Genomic DNA, 20,630 nt, shown 5'->3' on the forward strand with positions numbered 1-20,630 from the left:
GTGTGAACAAAGCATGTCTCTCTTTCCACACAAAACTGATCTCAAGTTGTTCTAATGTTCTAACGATTAGAGCTACTGAACAGCAGCGGGCTGATCTTGAGTCAAAAATGATCTCTGAACAAAGAAAATGATATAACTAAATCTCATCTCCTGAACACTATGATGTCCTAATGTACATCACCTGTTCATGAACAGACATAATCCCAACGACGCTAAACCATGAAAACTCAAACAGTAAGGCCCTGAAGTCTCGCTCGAGTAGCAGCCATCATCATATCCCACGCAGCATTATCCTTCTCCAACGTCCCTTTCTCCGGGGCAAATCCCTCCTCATCACAATCATACCGCGAATTCTTCTCCAACCACGGCGAAGGCCCGAGACCACAATTGTACTCGATGTACTGCATCCGACTCGTTCTCTGATTATCAATACCCGTGCCGTATCTATGCTTCTCAGAAACCCAGGTGTTCTCCCTGTCCCAGTACTCTTCGTCCGTGGGGGCAGGACAGGCAAAGTCTCGGTGCTGGTTTCGTGTGAGGCGATGGTCCATAGCTTGCAAGTCGATGTCCTTGTAATCAGGGTCTTGCAAAATCGCCTGGCGAGTGTCCTTAGGACAATCCCACCAACATCCATGGCCAATTCGGAGTGTCTTCAGCCCCTTCATCGAATCCTTCCATTGAGAGAGGATATGATGCCATCGGATCGGAAAGTCGCGCTTGATAGGGTTCCATCCTCGTCCTGTACCACCTTGCGCTGTATGGGCTGTATGATCGGCATACCCATCGTTTCCGATACGAAGCTGGCGAGCATGATACAGAATCGGACAATCGTCAAGATACAGCTCTACCAAACCTCCACTGCCATTTTCTTTGCCGAGCTTCGCAAACCACTCGATCTGCCACTCATGAGTGAAGACGTAGTTCCCAAGCGCAAGAACCTTGAGTTGAGGGAATGGTGAGTCTTCCCCGACGTTTCGAAAATCCATGATGGGGAACCAGCCCCAGTAGTCTTTGAAGTATAGGGACAGTACGCGCAAATGATCCGTGATGTTGGGCGAGAGCCATGTGTTGTGCAGGTTGCCGAAGAAATCGTACTTTTCGACATAGTGGATTGTACTTTCAGGCGAAGCGTCACACTCTTCTGTTGTAACGAAAAGCCTTAAGTCGACAAGACTTGGTAGGGAGATTATGGTCTTCCAGGCCTCAGAGGCATTCAGACTGGGGTCGTCATAATCCGCAAGATGCGTAATCGTCAGCTCTTTCAACGAGAATGGTTTATCGTGAGTGAACTCAAGATCCTGATCACTGTAGTCAAATTTCTCATCCTCGTCAAGATAAATATATCCCTCCATCCCCTGGTCAATCTTGATCTGCTTCTCCAGCGTCCAAAGACCCGCAGCGCAGTGCAGAATAGTATCAAGGACTCGGTACCGAAACTCAAACGTTTCTTCAATTGTTTGATAGTACCGATCATCTTCACCACAGTGTTCTTCAAAGCGAATATGAAGCGCTGTAACGTTGGTGAAGCAGCGTAAGTGGGGGAGTGCATTCATGAAAGCTGTTGGGAAGATGTATGACTCGTTGCAGAGATACTCAAAGTCAAAATCAATGCGTGTATCAATTGTGATCTCTCGAACTAAGCTGCGTAGTTCGGGGATCTTGGCGATCTGGATAAATCGCTCAACTGATGAAGGCGCGAATGCTTCGAGGCGGAAGCTTCTGTATTTCCATGGTCGCGCGATGTCATTGAGTCTGTGAGACGTGAGACGGAGATTTGAGAGGTTCGGTGGTGTGAGGAAGGAGCAGATGTTGTCCCATATCTCAGTGACGAGTCTTGAGTCGTCAGAAGCCATGATGATTGAAGTAAGATGAGAAGAGATTGGTGAAGTTGAGTTGAAGCTTTTTTGAAGTCGTTGGATAAGCGCCTTATAAGTTTCTGCTCAGCACTAGAGCAATCCCTGTAAATGGGGCTGGTGCCTAGATCTGGTAGGCAGTCGACGCGCTAGACCCGCTGGAAGAGGAGCTCCATGCGTAAAAATCTCCCGACCTTTAGCTACAAGTGCCAAAGACTGGTCTGAAGGCAGGCTAAGATTATGCTAAATTTGCCTAAATCCGATTCAATTGATACAAAACCCACCTAAATCCATTTGGCAACTATGGTTCCAATCTTTCGTGCTGCTTTCCCTGGCGCCGTAGCCTACTTAGTGCTTACAGCGGGCCATCTCATCTTGCGAGAAGACAACCAACAAGTGCAAACAGATGATCGCTCAAAAGCCCGCGTCATAGTTCGGTAGTGTATTCGCTCTCAGTGCGATGTATGAATGGAGATACTGCAATTATATAATACAAGTCATGAACCCATTGTCTACCAACACCTCGCTCAGAGTGTAATGCCATAAAGACCCTCGCCCTGTATAACCTCACCATTCTCGTATGTAACTCTCTTCCATCCTTCTACATGCGTCTCATCACGAAGCCACTCAACAGTAGGCCAGTAGCGTTCATCCTTCTTGATTGTCACGACGGAGGGAGTTCCGGTGTAGTTCATCATCTTGATCTTGAAGTCTGTACTCTCGTTAATTATTTTCTCACATGAATGAAGGGAAGGGGGGATAAAGAAGACTGCTATCTTCACTCACATGTTTTGTCAGGAATGCTAGCAATGATCCCCACGAGCGATTCTAGATCTGGTGTAGGTTTATTGTCGATATGTGTGATGAAAGTCGTTGCATAGACGTTATATAGGTTCGCCGGCGATCCTATGAACCAACTTGCGATGTATATTTCGCTCGGCAGCTTCTTGATGCTCTGTCTCACAGTGCGATGTGGTTTCTGCGCCGTCAAGCCGCAGAAGTTAACAACGCGCGAAGTCTCAAACTCATCCTCAGAAACAGTCTGCGCTTTGAAGTTGATCTGTTCGCCATTTCGTACAGCGACAACGTCGAGGCTTTCTTTCCAGTACATGACATCCACGTCGTGAAGCTGCGTGATGAGCTTGTTATCGAGCGTGAGTAGGACGTCGCCTTCACCGAGTTGACCTGGAAGTTGCTTCGGGCCGCGTTTGACCATAAAGAGTCGTCGGTCGGAGGAGGACTTGCTCTGGACCTTTTCTATCCACTCTTCCGCTACGCCCATGACTCGCGCTTCAATCATCGTCACGGCCTCGAGCTCGATGGAGAGACTACGCAGGGTTGGGACGATGCCTTGGCTCAGCTTCTCGGCGATGGGCGCGATGGCTTGGGAACTCAGACCGAAACACGCTTCGTCGAGATCTTCCATCTCATAGACGACCCAAAGGGCCTGGACGACGCCATCTTCACGGATGAGCACGCCGCTACCGCAGTGGTTTCCAATTCTTGTCTCAACGTCAATACGATCAACGTTGACAGGGCGGCCGCGGGGTGGATTTGGTGGTTCTCGTTCGAGGGGAATGACTTTCGTCACGGCTGTTGAGGCATATACCATCTCATCGCAATCATTATGCCCGACGAAGAAAGTCGGTGCACCCTGTGAGATTCTCTCGGTGCTGAAGATTGCGCTTTTGACTGGTGCGTCAACGAGGCTGGGGTCGTATTGAATGATGGCGTAGTGGTGCGCAGGATGTAAAAAGACGACCTTTCCGGGAACAAGGACAGAGTCGGCAAAGGTGAGTTCGATATCGCACAGTTTCGTGGGGACAACAGTTCTTGAAACGATGACGTAGCCTCGCTCAGCGTTGACGACGAGGCCCATGCCAAGTTTAATGCGCGTAGACTGTCCATCGATGAGGACAGGTGACGAGAATCTCACATGTACGAAACTCCTCGCAATCTCGGCAATTTCGCGCTGCGCAATATGCTCCAGCGCATCGAAAGACGCACTCAACGGCGGTGGTCGAATCGCAGGCAGCGGCTCAGCCAGTACCTCAACGTCCCAAACACCTGTGGTATCATTCCTCTTAAACATCTTCATGCGCTGAAACCAATGCCGATCAATCGGCACAACAGCTGTTCGAACAGTCTGCGGTTCCCAAACATACCAGAATTTAATAGCCACGCGTGCTCTGTCGGGAATATCCTTCATTACCTGCACAAAGGTATCGAGATTCGGCGTCTTTTTGTGATTGACGCTATCAACCATGATGTAGTTATCGTGCGTGGGGTGAAACGGGCCGGATTTACTGACGTACACGCCACGGCAGGGGAGGAAGTATCGCTGGGCGACTTGGTATGATAGGTCGTGGAAACAGGCTGCTCCGACGGTGACGAAGCGATCTGGTGTGATTTCACAGAGATCTTGGACGAGGATGTCCTCCTCAACGTCTTGGCCGTCTCTTTGGACGAGAATGCGCACGGTTTTTCCAATGTTTGAGTCGAAGATCTCGTTGAGACGGAGGAATTGGGTGACGAGATCCCCGTTGATCTTAAGAAGGATATCACCCTCCTTCAATTTATCGTCTGAAGGACCTTCGGGTAAAACATCCATCGCAACGATAACATTATCCTCGCCAGGAAAGGACTTGCGCAAAACACTCTCCCACTCAGGACTCAACCCCAGCCGTCGGCACTCATCAAAGGGTTTCAACTTGAAAACGGTCTGAATCTCACCTCTTTTCACCTTCTCACCGTGTTGGATTTGCTTCAGCGCGCGTAGCGGTCCATCAAGCGGTAGGAAGTAATCCGTTGATCCATCAGTACGCCCGCCTGCTTGGAGCGCGATACCATGTCCATCGACGTTGACAACAGGACTTCCGGAACTTCCTCCCGATGCTGAGGCGTTCGCTTGGAAGTAGCATGTGTTGAAGTCCATGTAGCCATCGTATATAGGAGCATTTCTGTCAAGACGGCTGATAAAACCAGAGAGGATACCGAGCTTTTCGCCGCTATCGTTGCCGATGACTTTGATCTCGGTGCCGACTGTGTCATGTTAGCAGCGTGATTTGTCTCAAAGGCTCGCTACAGGAGGCAAGAGAACTGAGAATCTTGGCCTTGAGCGACGAAAATATTTAGGTAAGTCAGCCTAAGCTTAGGAAACTCTCTCCTCAGTTTATTTTGACATCCTCTTCCAAGGTTCTCAGTTTTCTTGCTCCCTTCAGGCTGGGGACTTACCCTTTGCGAGATCTGGTCTGAGTTCCATCGCGGTGAGAGCCATGTATTTAACCGCCTTGGGATCAAACTTCAAAAAACCAAAGTCGTGCACTGGATCGCGGTAAATAGGGTACGTGTCGACTTCTTCCTGGTTATTGAAGACGATGTACCCCGAAAAGGGCCCAGGGCCGACAACATGTCGATTAGTAAGAATAATACCCTTTTCCGCATCGACAACAAAGCCCGTTGCTTCGCTCGTCTTGCTAGTTTCGGTATCAAACGAGTAAGGGTGCGAGAACTTGACCGACACAACGCATCGAACGACCTTTTCTATCGCTCTTTGCCATGCTTCACTTTCTCGCTCTGAGAGGAGTCCCGCGGTAGCGAGATGGTCTTGATCGGTTGTGTGATGATTGCTTACGCCGTTCTCTGTTGAGAGGGATACATCGCGGAGTTTAGTGAGGATGGGATCCTGGTCGATTGTCATCCTGGCGGTCCAGGGTTGGCAGCTGAAGATGTCAGGGCGGTAGTGTATGAGATGGGTGCGATGTAATTATTTGGAGTTGAAGATGAGAGGTATGAGAGTGAGATTGAGGTGAATGAGGTTGAAATAGTCGTTGCTTACGGTGCATCAGCCAAGGCAGCTCTTTTGTTAATCACTGCGAATTGCCTCTGTGACCCCTCATCCCCTCGAACCTGCATGAATCAATTACTCAGCCCCCAAAAGTGGATATCGCTCACCGACGAGGCAATTTTCATTGGATAAACTGCGGTAATGGTAAGAAAACTAGTGACCTTTGTTTTAATCGACAAAAAGGTTTAGGCAAGCCTCACGCTAAATATCGCGTCTTTAGCTCTGCTTATTATGGCAGCTTCGCTTCTGGCTAGATCTTTTCTTTCTCTCTCACGGCAGGCAACCGCGCCAAAGAATCAAGGCAATGACTACGATTTTCAGCCTCATAAGGCGTCCCGAATGACTCCCGGGACTTTTTAGTGGAGAATCACGGATCTTTGGTGGTTTTCGTGTCCCGTGAGATGTTTAGCTCGGAAGTATCGGGCGGCCGACTCAAGGTAATCCGAAAATTGATCTGCAGACCTTGATCGTCAGCTTACCACTGACGCGGTGACTCATGATGTTGCACATGATTCAGATCTGCATGAGCGGTTGAGTGATTGTGGAAATTACTGCTTTCTGTTATGCGTGATTAATCAGGACCACAGGGAACAAGAAAATACCAGACTTTGATATAGGGTACAAGATAAACTCAATGAAAGATATCCTAAACTTACACCAAGTTACCTAAATCTTTCGTCATTTAGGATCAAGGTCCTAGATTTCTTTCCTCCCATAGCACACATATGAATCCTGTTGGTGCACCGAATGTTTTAAATTTTCATCGTTGATTCTAAGTCTATAACGATGAAATTAAAGCATTTCTAACCAGAAGCAAGAGAAATTCTCGTCTTACTCTCCCCCATCATCAAACTCCACTCCCCATCCCAATCATCCCTCTTCCTAACCTCCACCTCAACACTTTTCTTCGGCGTATAAACAGTAGCCATATCCCCCGTATTCAGCGCCGGGTTCTTCACCCACTCCCCCTTCACAAGGGCAATATCGCTCCTCACAGCAAGGAGCGCAATCACGATGAGAATCTCAGTCGTGGCGAATTGACGTGCTGGACAAAGATGCGGCGGTGCGCCCCAAGCTACGAAGCTGCTAGCTTTTCGGTCTGATGAGTCTTTGGTAAAGCGATAAGGATCGAATTGGTCGGCGGTGGGGCCCCATGTTGACGTGTTGGTGTGGACGGGTTGGCCTGGCATCATTACGTAGTGGCCTGCTTTGAGGAGGTATTTTCCATCGAGGAGGGTGTCTTCTGTTACTTTGCGGATGTTGGCGTGGACATGTCGTAGTCTTTGAGTCTCCTGGAATACAGATAATGTCAAAAGACATTTCGTCTTCAGAGCAGCGACATCAACTTTGAAGCCGGTTTTCCTATCTCCGCTGATAGCTTGCTCAATGACTTCCTTTCGCACTTCTTCAAGAAGATCAGGTCGAGAGAAGAGTTCATAGATAGTCCAGTACATAATAGGAACGGTGTTGGCGAAAGCAGCAGTTCCAAAAGTAGCTTGTTGCTTGCAAATGTCGTCTTCATCAATGCCAGCCTCTTGCATAGATCGGAGACGTTCTTTGTAGATGAATGATACATCGGTGGGAAGATTTTTGTTGTACTTGCGGAAAGCATCAAAGACAATTTGGCGTGCAGCGTAGCCTTTGCCGGTTATATCGAGGTTTACCATGTGAAGAGGAAGATATGATTGCCATTTCCTATCAAATTAGCCAAGAGAATCGCTGGAGGTCAGGAGACGCTTACCAAAAAGCTTGGTCAACCTTTGGATCAAGAAAAGGATGCTCTACACCAAAGATTCCACAAGCACTAGCCTGCACAACAGCATACTGCGCCCACTCCAGCAAGTTAACCTTTGAAACACCATCCTTGCACTCGGGAAGAAGTTGTTCAATATCGATCAACGCGCGATCTCCCATGCGAAGATTCTGTTCATCAAGGAACGGCCCCGTAGCAAGACCATTCTTGTGAGCGTGACTAAACGAATCAACCCATTCTGTGCCAAAAACTTCAAAAGTCTCGGGTTTGGCATCGCCCATGAGTTTGGCGGCTGTTTGCATGAAGGGTCGGAAGGAGAGGGTCTTCGAGGTCTTTTGGATTAGAGGGATGAGACGGGATGTTTTGGCGATGTAGAGCTTGGTATTGAAGATGGCGACTGTGTACATTTCTTCGTTTGTTTGTTTGCTTTGCCAGGGTCAGCGACGGTTGGTGAAGGAGGCGGGTTGTAAGTACCTTGTGATTCCATGATAGCCAGAACTATACTTCATCATACCCCATAAATGTCCAAAGAGCGGTATTTTCGACTGTAGTCTCTTTGGTTCCCTTGGATCATCGAACAATGAGAGAATCCATTCTGCCGCGTAGGCAAGCAGGATGAACCCTGCGGCACTATACACAACTTCTCGCAACATTGTGACGATGAGCTCTCAAGAACCCAACTCAGTTGAGGTCGTGCTAGAAACTAAATAGCAGATCGATTCCTCGCTTATCCAAGATTTTAGTCTGTCGGATTCCCACAATCCGAATACGAGACACCCCTTTGGTGGATCGCTGACGGAGGTATACCCCTAGCGTGACGCTACTACAGCGCTGATGGAACTTATGTTCAGGGATCAGCATATGAGAAACTGGATTACCAGGCGCAATCAGGATTAATGCGGGTTTCATGATTGGAGGAGAGATCAAACGTCGATTTAACCCGTAATCTGTCGTGTTCGGGGAAGAGCGAGCATCATGGGCATGACCCTAAATTGCTCTAAATTAATCGAAGAGTCCTCTAAGATTATGATAAATCACCTACATTCTTTTATTCCTTTGGGGCAAGTCCCTGCGGTTTACTGCCGTCTCTAGTGGATCGTTGTTATGCCTGGTCTACACTTCTTCATCAATTCCCGTTCTTTCGTGACTTGTGATAATGGTAATATTGAACTTCATGCCTATTTACAATAACCCTCCGCTTCATTTTATATTCTCAATAACCGCCCTCTCAAAAACGCTATTAACCGGCGACCCCAAAGGGGGAGGCAACCATGCAGCACTATACAGGTGACTGCTACCAGCAAGGTTAAGCTATGAACACAAGCCGCAAACAAAACATAAAACCCAACATAAGGGTTCGCCCAGAAGCTCTCTACGACCAGACCATGCAGGACAATTCGACAGGATAGGCGTCGAGGCATTGGTAGTCAATAGCCCGGCTGGTGCCCCAGGTAGGGTGCTCCGGCGGAAACAGGGGGTTTTCTGCCCCGAAAAGTTCCAAATTTATCTCTAAAAACATAACGAGGAACCACTTGCCATGGCAGTCTGTAGCGCCATAGCTCGTCGGAAACTTGTCTGAAAGGTTGGTCGGAGTCCAGTAAGGTCGCTTGTCGAGTGTGAGCTTGTATTCTCGTGGGTGATCGCTCTCATATGGCTCTAGTTTGTTCGCGCTGCCTTTGACGTAGATGTACTGCGATCCGTCTTCGTCTATGTGGACAGCAGGATTGATACCTCGCTGAGCCTCGCTCATTTTGCTGTAGCGGGCGAAGATGCTGTTGTAGTTGGTGATTCCGTTGAAGAAGAGCCCGCAGCGGTAGATTCCAGATCGACTGAAGAGCCAAAGCTCGATCTGGTTCTCGCACAGGAGAAAGCCGTGCAGGAAGAGTCGCGTTGGCTGCTGTTGAAATACTTTCTCAGCGTCCTCGTAAAGCCGGAAAGCACTGTCGTGATAGTCGCTGGCGTTCTCTGCCTCAACGCCGATTACTTGAGTATCGGGCCATGGCTTTTGCTCAATATGGTTTGATGGAGGGGCGCGAAAGAACTTTTCAAAGAAAAAGTTGTCCACAACGTGGATATCAGCCGGAATCTTGTTCATTGTGTTGATGGTGACAGGTGGTTTATTTGCAGGCGAGATTTGTGGTTGAGTGCTTGAGTGAGCAGACATAACTTGACTGTGACAATGAGTAGAGGAAATGAACTTTTGGTATGATGAAATGGGAAGTAGAATTTGTAAATGAAGGTCGCGTGGAGGGATCAGGAGTGACCCATGGTGGACATATATAGTGAAGCCCTTGAAAGCTTATGCAATTAGGGTATGTCACACAAACCTCTATCAGTCTTCAGCAATAGTCCACCAATAGTATAACGAAGTAAAAAGGGGTCATGAGACACGCTCCAGTAGTTTTCAACTGTAAGTTGTAACACATAAAAATGTGACCACTGAAACTTCAAAGCCTACCCACCAGTAAATCGAACTCTAGTTCCTATTGGTAACTTTGCAGATTGAATACCTAAGTTGTGAGCTAGAAGTGTTATTTGCCGCTGAGACCTGTGGCTGAGAGCTTAAATCCAGCCGAGAGAAGATAGCAGATTCAATACAAATCCCAGATTTCGCCAACGTGGCCAATCAGAACGGAGAATTTGCCCCTGAGTTCTTTTGTGCTGATTTAAGCTCTCGGTCACAAGTCTCAACTGCAAGCAGCACATGTGGCCATAGGATCAAATTCGACATTGTTCTGTGGCTGAAGGAGTCGGGCATAAGCTTTTCGTCTGACATTTCGTCGAAAGAACGCATCAACATAGACCCTGAGAATAAATAATCCTTCTCATATTTAAAGATTTATTTATTATTTCGTCGTCATCCAGTGCCAGATCTTGCCAAGCTAAGCGTAAATCTACAAACTGCGCAAGCATATATCCGCTCGTTCTCGAGGTCAGCTAGCTGATTGACTAACTCCCTCTAGCAGGGAGATAATGTCCCGGAGGAGTCTGCTCTCCAACCCATCTCCAGATTCTTGTCGTCTAGGCCGTCCCAATTCCGCATCTTATTATTCTACATGCAATCTTAGTCCGCGTCACAAATAGCTGCTAGCTTCGAACTGACCTTTATTCTGCGCTTCCTTTGCATGTACTTGTAAGCCGTGTGCAGGTGCTTGCATATCATAGCGATGCACAGCAGCACCTCCAGAACAATGATGAGATCAAGAACGTCGAGGGCACGCATTCGTAATAGTGTTGTGTCTTGGGAAGGGTAAATGTTTAGATGAAAGAACTGTCCGAGATTCGGAGAGATGGATGTCGTTTTGTAACTAATGCCCTGGTTTATAAACTTTTGGCCAACTTATTGGAGGCGATTCTTCCTGGGACTGTGAATGGATGCTCGAGACTTTGACTTTGTGATCCTGATGGCTTATTTTTCGCGTTAAAATTTAACACACCTTGTCTGGGAACCTTGTAAATTCACGCATGTAGTCCTTGTTGCCAGTCACATCCTCACAGAGTGGATCAAGATAAAGGTCACAGAACCAAATTAAAACTTCAACATATTTATTCTAGTCCTCATTTCGCGAGATTTATATTCCTGGAATGCCTCATTCCATAGAGATCCTCAAAGACAGTCTAGGTCCGTGAATCCATGTTCCCAAGATGATGTCTCAAACGTCTGGTATTCCAAGCTCAAAGGGAATCTGACCATAAATTCAGGTTCCCGATCGAAAAGGTCCACGCTCAGACGACCCCAATTAAGTGTAGATCTGTTAAAGATTTCCACCATCTTCAGCCAGCGATAGCCACAATTCGTACCACAAGAAGGATCACTACACCATAGTATCCCTTCAGTATAGCTATTGAAAATGGGATGATCCTCACTGTCAAAAGTGAGGTTTGAAAGCCAATCCATGCTATCCGCACTAACACTGCGTATTCTCATTTTGACTTGGAGCGCAACATAATCTCCCTCAAGAACCCAGAGGTATTGTGTGTCACAGTAGCGACAACGGTATTGGTGTCCGGGGCACTCGAGTCTCGTCTGGTACTTTAAATCGTGTGCATGACACACAGGCAGCTTATGGAGGTTGTTGGGGTGCCTCGAGAGAGCGCAATCATCCGAAACCAGGCATGAAACGATGGAATCGAGTTGATTCGAAGCATGGAGGCAAAGATTGCCCGGCTCCAGCTGCCTCAGATGCTTCATCAGATGACTTTTCAAAGCTTCCAACTCGGGGAACTGTTGAGCATTGAGCTTTGCCAAGGGGAATGTTCTGAACACTTCTGATGTAGCCCTATAGTACCCTGGGTCGACGGAAATCCCTGCACGATATTTCTGGAAGGCTGGTCGATCTCTAGAGTCCTTTCTGCCGATAAGAACATGTTCCGGATCGGTACAATTGACCGTTGTCTTCCTTCTGATGTACGGCTTGACCTTGCCGGAAACGTTGATGTGCTTGCAAACAGCAAGTTTGCCCAGTAATCCGACGCACTTGTAGGTCGCTTTCTGACCCTGAGGAAATAGAAGTGTTGGATGCTCTTCATGACATCCAGTACATTGGCGCGGCAGCCACAGCCCCATTAATCTACTCTCCAGTTCCCCTGAGTCGAAGAGACGGCCGCAAGGAGTACAAAGGGATCTTCGTAGCAGTATCCGTTGAATCTCCCTAAGTTCATCGAACTGAGCTTTGGTGATGCAGGAGTGCTCTTCGCCACTCCGAAGAATATCAGTCCGGAAAGCTTGGAACTTGAAATCGTCGGCCAAGTTGCGTAAGGCGCTGCAGGTTTGGCGGACCATATAGAGAGAGCTGTGTGGGAGAAATAGCATGACAAGGACTATCAACTCTGGTGGCAGTTGTAGTAGTCTAATCCCTTGGTTTCTAATCTCGGGAGGTGCTGAAACAAGACCTTTGTCAGGTAGGGGTGTCTGAACCGAACAACTCTCTTCTTTAAAATCTGGAATGCGATAAGTGCCTCTGCTGGACCGAAAACGGTTCAAGAGACGCTGGATCGGTGTGTGTGAGAAGTTATATTCCAGCCTGAGGCGAGTCATGGCGATGATGCTTGTGAGTGGTATGAAGTGATGATCACTGATTTGAAGGACGACAGGATAGACGAGCGTTATATAAATAAGAAAATGGCGGGGTCGCCTGACTTAAGATCAGAAACTTTACAGTGTAGACTTTCATAAAGAAGAATCAGTGGTTCTCAGAAATTACTACAGTAGAGGCTACACTTTATACTCAAAGTTAATTTCTGAGGTTCCTCCACTTACCTGCTGCATTTTTATCTTTGACCTTCGCAAAAGAATAACAAACTTTAGTGTGGCAGGCACAAATTTTGTAATAAACCTATCCTCAAGAAGCTGAAATAACCTCAGCAAATGATAATATTGGGGAGATAAAGTAGTTGTGCTATGATGCAGCGGGGGCAACTGAGAGCCCAAGACTTGCAGTCCCGTGATTCATCGTCTCGTTCAACATGATATGGTTCCATTCGACGAGGGTCACGGCGGCGGGGGGCGATGTGATTGTAGCAGGCCTCGGCTCTTTTTATGAGGAGCGTCTTTTTCCCCTTGCAACACCAACCAGATTACGCATATCAGCCCAAATACCCCCCTAATGCATTCTCAGGTTTTGAGGAGGTCGAGAGGGTACTTCACGGTTTTGGAGGGCGCGGATCTCACTGTTGGGGCGACGCATGTCTTGCCGCTCTTTTTGAGCGCTGAGTTCGTCGTTGTCTTCGTCGTTATCACCGGGCACTTGGCCCATCTACCCATCTCTTATCTTCACCTTAACCTTTTTCTCACCAATACATTGGCCATGTTAGTGAGCCAGCCTCCCATGGTTGCTGACGGTAGTGGTGGTGATGTATCTGGCAGTGTGATGGCTGGTTCTAGTGGTGACTTTCGGCTGGTGTTGGTGTTTTGTGAAGCTTGAAAAAAAGGAGGCATAGAAAAGGACTATTCTCTGCCTCGACTCCCTCCGCCTGCCCCCGAAAACTTTCAATCTCGTCCTTCATCGTCTGCATCTCGGCCCTCAACCCAAACGGGCAATGTCCTTCCCTTTCTCCACCAAGGTCACGACATAGGCGGCCGTGGTGAGCCCTTTGGCCACAGTTTCGATGATAATACCCCAGGCAGACACGGCTGTTACTTGGGAACAGGCCGCTTTGACCTCCCCAACAGCGCTTCCGGCGGCGGAAACCCGGTCGGCGCCGGCGAGCAGGGTTTGGCGGGCGGAGGGCTCGTCGGCGTGCATCTTGTTATTGTTTTTTCTGATGCTGTTCGTGGTGAATTCATCTCCAGGTCTTTAGGAGATACTCATACTTATACACCTTCTCACTGATAGTAGTTTTATCCCTATAATAGCCAATATATAAATTATGGTGGTAAGCTAGTCTCCCATTGTTGCTGGCCAGACATCTAGGTATGATGTCTAAGTTGTGAGCTTGATGGTAGTGCGATGGTCTAGTTCTGCTGGTGAGCCAGTCTCCCATGGTTGCTGGCGGCGGTGGTGAGGTAGACGGCACTGTGATGGTCTGGCACTGCTGGTGTTGGGGCTCGAGCCAGTGCTATCTGTTATTACTCCTGCTGGTTGCGGTTAAGGAGGTATTTAGGCCGCTCTAGTCTGATTGAGCCAGAATGCCATTGCGAGCGTTTTCGTCTCCCCCTGACTGAGCCCTCAGCCTCTTTCGTGCGAACCTAAGACCCTGTTTGTTGGAGAAGTCCCTAGTGGCGTTCCTTTCTTCCCTTTTCTGCTTTGCTCATCCGCCCCGAGGATATTTCATACCTTATCGATTGGCGAAGAGAATTAACGTTCGAGGTGTGTATTGAGTTCCAGTCGCTACAAGAATCCAAATGTTGGGACAGGGCGGTGTCTGGCAACACCAGGCTCACGGGCCGGATCCTCGCGGCCAATTTTGTCATTTGGCTGGTAAGTCTACCGGATGTTCAGTTGAGATGGGGCAAGTAACATAGTACGAATCTCAAGTAGAAAGTAACGATTTCGGGGGCCTCATCGATCGGTGCTGTTTTCGCGGGTTGACTGACAGATTGATGGTGGGTGAGAATGACAATTTGCCCAGTTACATTGTCTCTTTGAACAAACATACCTAATCGCACAAATTCCAACTCAAAGCCTGATCAAATTGGGTATTGGGAAGGTTCTTGACTCCACAGAACTTCTGTACCTGACTGAGCATATATAAAGTTTGAAAATCGGTGATTAGAGGGCAAGCTTCTGAGTCAAACCATTTAATGATCTTGGAATGAAATTTAACTTAGGGAAACTCTAATATAATATGATTGGACTCGATGTATCTCTGCATCCTTAAACTTTCTGACTTGCAGGTCAGGTAGCCATTTTGCAAGCAAGGTAATACTATAAAACATGTACATTCTGTCTTTGAACCCCCTGACTTGTTCTTGTTCAATTCAGCCCACATCAGCTCCTCTTAGACCACCCATCAACATCGCCACCATGCCTCACTTCAAATTAGATCCACAGTACTCATTGCCGTGGTTCCAACGCATGCGTGACCGGTTCCGACTCAGGGATGGTAGATATCAGGTCGCTCTCCTGGAGGCCTATGACGGAGAAACGGCAGTCCACTTGGATACACCCGTGCAAGAAGATGCAGACCTTTTAGCACCGTTCGAGCCCTTGAAGTTGGGGAGTCAACAAAACCTAGGATCTCAACTACTACAACTCCCGCCAGAGCTACTGCTTCACGTCATGCGCTTTCTACCGAATAGCTCGCTTTACATGCTGCGTCAAACCTGTCAGGCCCTGCGCGAATTAACCGAAGATATGGAGTTTGACGATTTCTATTGGGACATCCTGCGCTATACAGAACAGACTAAACGCGTCCTTGGATCTACGCTACTTGGATCTACATGCGAACAACTTCGTCTCATCAAGCGGATTTTGCTGCGAAGGTCACTATGCGAGCCCTGTGGTGATCTCCTAGACTCCGGGGAACTGGAGACTCGGCTACGGAGACTTCTGCAGCCCATTCGTTGCGCTGGATGCAATCAAAACCACCCAGAACTTCTTTTCCCGCAGTATAAGGAAAAAGAAAATGTCTGCGTGGGGTTGTTGGGGCACGTCGACCTTTGCAAGCATGTCAAAGTCTCGGCAAAACTGCAACCGAATTGTAGGGAAAGTCTGTATGCTCACTGCACACATCCTGATCACTACGTTGCGGATAGTAAAGGAGCCGCCGATTTACGGAGCGTCACAAGATCTTACCCAAACATCCGCATTTCATGCCGAGAAGCCATCCACGAAATTTTGTTATCAAAATCTTTCCCAATGCTCAAGATCAACCAGCGACAATTTCCAGGAATGGCCGCACTGCAGGTGCGTCTGCTGGAACAATTGAAGGAAAATGGTGTTGAGGGTCTTTGTCAACATGCTTCATCACAGATCGATTCTATCGTGTCGTGTATGATATCTGACAAATGCAAATGCTTCCCCGTCTCTGGGACGCCGGTTCACAAACTCGAGGCTTGTTACGGCCCAAAAGCTTGGTGTCCAAACCACGGCTATAATTGCCGGCATTGCGGGGCTCGTTACTTCTGGATATACGAGGGTGATTACATTGTTCTGAGGTTTGTGATGCTCTCGGATAACACCGGCCCGGACAGCTTTGGGTGGCTTTCGAACCTGACATTTGACACGGGCGAGCATCCTATCTTCAACGACAACACCAAGGGCGTGCTTTGGTGTGACAATCCTTCATGTGGCACTGGCTGTGGACAACGCTGGCTTTTGTTGGTGGAGATACTGAAAAGGAGTTCACTACGACGTCACGGGGGAGATACCCAAGTTCCTCCGCGGGATCACTACTCTGCCCAGAAGTTGCCATTCACACTGGAATATCAAGTGGTTCAGGATGCTATGGAATGGCCGACTGACCTATCCATGGACCTCATGTTCCCAATAGCCACTCTTTTCGGTGCGCCCGTCGGTCTGAATAGGAGCGTATAAGAATTAGACCTGAGCACAGTTGTATATTCCTTGCTAAATGACAAATTGGGCGGCGATTATCATGCCCTGGACCCTGGCATTGACAGATACCCCTTATGTGGTGCCGCACTTTCACTTTTCCTCCAACCTCCAGGAAACCAAAACTCTTTGTCTCTCTGTAACTGGCCCAACCTTACAGCCCCTCCCGGCCATCTGCCCATCATGGTTCTGAGGCATCAGCACCCTCGACATCAAATCGTCAACTAGTGAACAAATATTAGTTTTATTCCCAAGCTTCTGTGACATTTGATACTACCGTCTCGGCGACTCTCTCTCTCTTCATCATGCCCAGGCCTTCTGATACATTTAATTCCTCTTTCTGCAACCGTTCTTTTCTCGGGCACGATAGCTATTTTATCAGCCACGGTTCTGAGTGCGTTTTTGGTACAACATCTTTATACCGGCCTCTGACCTACTCGACAAATGTCCTCATTCACCCCCAAAAGACCCTCCAGCAGCCTGCCTCTTGGCCATTTGATCAGGAGCAAGGCCCCGCTCCGCCAACTGGATCCCATCTTCTACACCATAATATCAGTCTCTTTATTGAACATCTTCATACGAGACTTGGCTTTGGGCCTGTGACCCAGCAAACAAACTCTCGGCCATATTTTGGGGCACAGTCCCCCATGGCCACCACGCCAGAAACAATTGTGGCCACCATGGCCGCAATATCCAGGACCATTCTTGGTGATGCTGATGATGGTGCGCTCGTGCAGCAGCAGCAGCCGTAGATTTGCGCTAGTCTGGTTGAGATCTTTACCGGAGATCTGTCTCCGCCTCGAATGTTTCAAGACATATAGGGTTGCTGATTTCGGTTCTGGCGCGATTTGTATTACTTGTCACTGAGGCGATGGTGGTAATGAAAACCCTTCTCTTCCCATTTTTGGAGCGCAGTTCTCTACTCCGAGCTCCTTCCCGTGCCACGGAAGCTCCAGGGTTGCCCCTCAGTGGTGATCCATGGGCTTATCTTCTTGAGGTGGCTGAGCTGATTGGTGAGGTTGGCGGGGACGATGCGACTGAGAGTGCTGAGCCTGACGATGGGATCGCGGCGGAGTTACTGCTCATATTGAGTTGATCGAACTGAAGAGTTGCTGTTGAGACGTCTTGGGCTAACACGACTGGTCTCGCGAGGTTGCTTCCTGACCTCCGCCGGGCCCTGTCTTTCGATCTGCTATCACTTCTTCAATCGCTGAGCGCCGTTGATGATAGAAGATTGAAGTTTTTAGGTCAGAGGTAGGCGCAATTGTTGGTACGTTGACTTGGAGGAGAGACTAAAAGTCCAGGATACCGTGGTTGAGTCGAAAACATCTTTAATCACCAGGGGCAGCTCCTCAGTCGCATCCTCCTTCGCAATCAATCTCGACCTGGGTACTGAACCCCAATCATATACGATTCTTCTTCTTTTCGACCTCGAAGACCTCGAGTGTCGCCCTTCATTGTCTCAACTTGAAAAGGTGTGCAATGTCGATCAAACATTCGATCACGTCGATCGTCACCGCGAGCGTCCCGAAAGCAGGTATGGCTAAAGCCGGTCGTGTTATTGGTACCAATATTGCTGCGAGACCTGAAAACGCGATTAGTAACAACTATGGAATGGAAAGGAAAGCCAGAAAGCTTGCCGGATATTGATTCGACGTCCCGATGAGGTTACCGACCTGACAACCCAGCGTCGACTATCACAGCGAGGCCCGGCCGCGACGGCCGTTTACTACAGAGAAGATGAATCGGGGAAAAAGAGAGAAAGCGAGTCGTGTGGCATCTGCATCATGGTTGGAAAGCCTTCTAAGTTTGACAGTAGCGGATGACACTTGCAGCTTGTCTGAACAATATCGCGAAGTAGTGTACTATGAAGCGTTGCTGAAAGGAGTCCTACTGAGGTCGGTCGCTGCAAATTGAGCCCCGGTGTCAACTATCGCATGTGGTCTCCTGGTGACTGGTGGTAGATACTTTGCCGATGGGAGCGTTCTTGGCTGTTCGTGAGAGACGTTGACTCGGAGGTCTTTTGCGAGCGGTAACCAAACTCTGCATGCCATATCTGTCGATAGTCGTCAGTAGTGAATGGGAATACATGTCGTCAACATACTTGAGCTTGATTGACTTTGAAGTTGTAGTCGGGAGTCTCGAGTGCAAGTTGTTGCTGTTGGAGATTCATAATCGATACATCGGACGAATCGTGGCCGTCTTTCGTTGTAGATGACAGTTCTTGGTAGGCGAGAACTTGGGATAAAATAGCCAAGAGGTTGCCAAAGACGATGAGGCATCGGTTTCCAAGGATGGAAAGTGAATGCCGATGGGCCACAATAGATCCACCAGTTTGAGTAAAGGAGTGACGGGTGATAGTCTCAACAAGAAGGCACTTGAGTTCATGTCACCCAAGGGGGATCAAGGCTATCGCAGCTTGAATTATATGGGGTCGTTTCCATCCGCCATTACAAATGACGAATATCAGCCCATACCGCCACCACTGGAAGGGATAGTGCCAGTACAAGCAGTGGGGATAGATGACCTGGTCGCCGAGGTGCGCCGACGTACACTGAGTGGTGTCGCAGGGGCTTCACAGTTGAGATGGGAATCCAATATGACAGCAGATTATACAGCTGAACAGCCCTGTGCTCTCATGGGATGGGAGATCGCCTTGATTGGCATGGCTCCAGTCCCTGCAGCAGATCTTCGCGGAAGAATAGCTTTGTAGATCCCGGTGGAGATGCGGGTAGGTTGGAGGGTATTCCCGATCCGAATGCTGTTGGTATGTGTCATTTCTGGCGAACATGGACACTCGCGACTGGTGCTGGTATTCATGATGAATGAGGCGTGTATCGTACCCAGGTTGCAAGACGTGGTAGTTTGACAGGCTGAGTGTCGTGAGAGGAGCTGGGTAATTTTGGCTATCTTCCATGACGCCTGGTCTGGCAGTTGTGGTGGCTTGTGGAAAGCTCGCAAAACAATTGCAGTTGAAATGATCGAGTTGCGAAAGTCAAGCTCTGACTCAGTGTTTCGAGGAAACGACAGAGGTAGAATGTAACGAAAGGAAGGCGTACTCGGTGACGACTTGAAGACGTAGAGATTGTCCAAGATGTTGGATGAAGAGTGCCGAGAGTGTAAGGGGTAAGAGTGTAGCGGAGGCATCGTTTTTATACCGATTTGTTGTTGGTGGTTGTGTGTGGACAACTCGGTAATGGGGCTGCTTTAGCTTCACCAGCAAAATTGATAGAGTTGTGCTGGCTACTGGACCCGGACAAGGTGCGCTTGATCGACGTGGTCATGGTGAATGATGAAAAGACCAGTGATCGGTGAAAGCGCCTGACCTATAGACCCGCGGACCGGGCTAGCCAGGTCTTACACTGTCGCAAGCGACAGATGCCTGACTAGTTCAATGCCTCCCTTCCTCTCTTCCTTCGTTAATCCAGGGGTGTTTAACGTGGTTTGCCCCGCCACGGGTTGTTTTTACGTGATTTGTCTCGTTCAACACGCGTGGTTCTTTTAACGTGATTTGTCTCGTTCAACACTTGGATGGCTTGTGTCCTAGCCATGGCGATGAGTGACGGAGGGTAGTGTCCCCTCGAGAACAGTGAGCCGACGGGAGAGATCGACGGGAACGTCGCGCTCGAGTGCTTGAAGTCGGCCAAGGAGGCCAATCTGCTCAAGCCGAGTCACCTTGTCCTCCAGATTTGAGAAGAGAAGTCTCCTCTCTCGTTGTAGCTCTTCTTGGGCATTGAGCTTGCCCTCCAGACCCGTCACCTCGGCCTGGATTGCCATCCGGGCCACTACCCTCGCCTCCTCCAGCACAGGGCCAAACTCCTCCATCCAAGCCGCCTCCGCCTGCATTTTCATGTGGTCCCCAAACCGCCCTCTGGGCACAAGCCCCATCTCCATCATTTCAGACTCTGCTTGTGGTCAGTTTGGACATTGCGAACGTATAGATCTGAGTTCGTACCGTCGGTCTCCTTCTTGTCCTTCTTCCCCTTGCCCCACCACCGGACAAACTTCGCCCCCAAATGCACCGAGGTGAAGAAGTAGGCCACCACGGTGACCACCTTCACCGCGGTGTCGAGAACCGTCATCCAGGCAGACATGATTGTTGTTGTTGTTGTTGTTGTTGTTGTTGTTGTTGCTGCTGCTGCTGCGGTTGTCGTGAAGCCTGGAGAGGAACAAGTCAAACA

At 48.7% G+C, this 20,630-nt stretch overlaps 8 protein-coding genes across 8 annotated transcripts; 2 read left to right on the forward strand and 6 right to left on the reverse strand.

The window, feature by feature from the left end:
- Window positions 1-227: 227 nt before the first annotated feature.
- Window positions 228-1,853, reverse strand: FMAN_13221 (uncharacterized protein; the record flags this gene model as incomplete). Its single annotated transcript, XM_041832662.1, has 1 exon — window positions 228-1,853. One exon carries the CDS (start codon window positions 1,851-1,853, stop codon window positions 228-230), a length of 1,626 nt encoding a protein of 541 aa, XP_041683103.1.
- A 527-nt stretch (window positions 1,854-2,380) lies between these two features.
- Window positions 2,381-5,553, reverse strand: FMAN_13222 (uncharacterized protein; the record flags this gene model as incomplete). The annotated part of the gene is made up of 3 exons (XM_041832663.1): window positions 2,381-2,565; window positions 2,640-4,895; window positions 5,088-5,553. The coding sequence occupies 3 exons, from the start codon at window positions 5,551-5,553 to the stop codon at window positions 2,381-2,383; spliced, it is 2,907 nt and encodes a 968-aa protein (XP_041683104.1).
- A 950-nt stretch (window positions 5,554-6,503) lies between these two features.
- Window positions 6,504-8,106, reverse strand: FMAN_13223 (uncharacterized protein; the record flags this gene model as incomplete). The annotated part of the gene is made up of 3 exons (XM_041832665.1): window positions 6,504-7,395; window positions 7,442-7,879; window positions 7,928-8,106. The coding sequence occupies 3 exons, from the start codon at window positions 8,104-8,106 to the stop codon at window positions 6,504-6,506; spliced, it is 1,509 nt and encodes a 502-aa protein (XP_041683105.1).
- A 719-nt stretch (window positions 8,107-8,825) lies between these two features.
- On the reverse strand, window positions 8,826-9,617 carry FMAN_13224 (uncharacterized protein; the record flags this gene model as incomplete). Its single annotated transcript, XM_041832666.1, has 1 exon — window positions 8,826-9,617. One exon carries the CDS (start codon window positions 9,615-9,617, stop codon window positions 8,826-8,828), a length of 792 nt encoding a protein of 263 aa, XP_041683106.1.
- A 1,443-nt stretch (window positions 9,618-11,060) lies between these two features.
- Window positions 11,061-12,491, reverse strand: FMAN_13225 (uncharacterized protein; the record flags this gene model as incomplete). The annotated part of the gene is made up of 1 exon (XM_041832667.1): window positions 11,061-12,491. The coding sequence occupies one exon, from the start codon at window positions 12,489-12,491 to the stop codon at window positions 11,061-11,063; it is 1,431 nt and encodes a 476-aa protein (XP_041683107.1).
- A 2,428-nt stretch (window positions 12,492-14,919) lies between these two features.
- On the forward strand, window positions 14,920-16,431 carry FMAN_13226 (uncharacterized protein; the record flags this gene model as incomplete). Its single annotated transcript, XM_041832668.1, has 1 exon — window positions 14,920-16,431. The coding sequence occupies one exon, from the start codon at window positions 14,920-14,922 to the stop codon at window positions 16,429-16,431; it is 1,512 nt and encodes a 503-aa protein (XP_041683108.1).
- Window positions 16,432-16,754: 323 nt separating this feature from the next.
- On the forward strand, window positions 16,755-17,201 carry FMAN_13227 (uncharacterized protein; the record flags this gene model as incomplete). Its single annotated transcript, XM_041832669.1, has 1 exon — window positions 16,755-17,201. One exon carries the CDS (start codon window positions 16,755-16,757, stop codon window positions 17,199-17,201), a length of 447 nt encoding a protein of 148 aa, XP_041683109.1.
- A 2,791-nt stretch (window positions 17,202-19,992) lies between these two features.
- On the reverse strand, window positions 19,993-20,543 carry FMAN_13228 (uncharacterized protein; the record flags this gene model as incomplete). Its single annotated transcript, XM_041832670.1, has 2 exons — window positions 19,993-20,354; window positions 20,405-20,543. 2 exons carry the CDS (start codon window positions 20,541-20,543, stop codon window positions 19,993-19,995), a joined length of 501 nt encoding a protein of 166 aa, XP_041683110.1.
- Between the last annotated feature and the right edge of the window lie 87 nt (window positions 20,544-20,630).

Source organism: Fusarium mangiferae (genome assembly GCF_900044065.1).
Source record: "Fusarium mangiferae strain MRC7560 genome assembly, contig: FMAN_scaffold007, whole genome shotgun sequence".
Classification (NCBI taxonomy): Eukaryota; Fungi; Ascomycota; class Sordariomycetes; order Hypocreales; family Nectriaceae; genus Fusarium; species Fusarium mangiferae.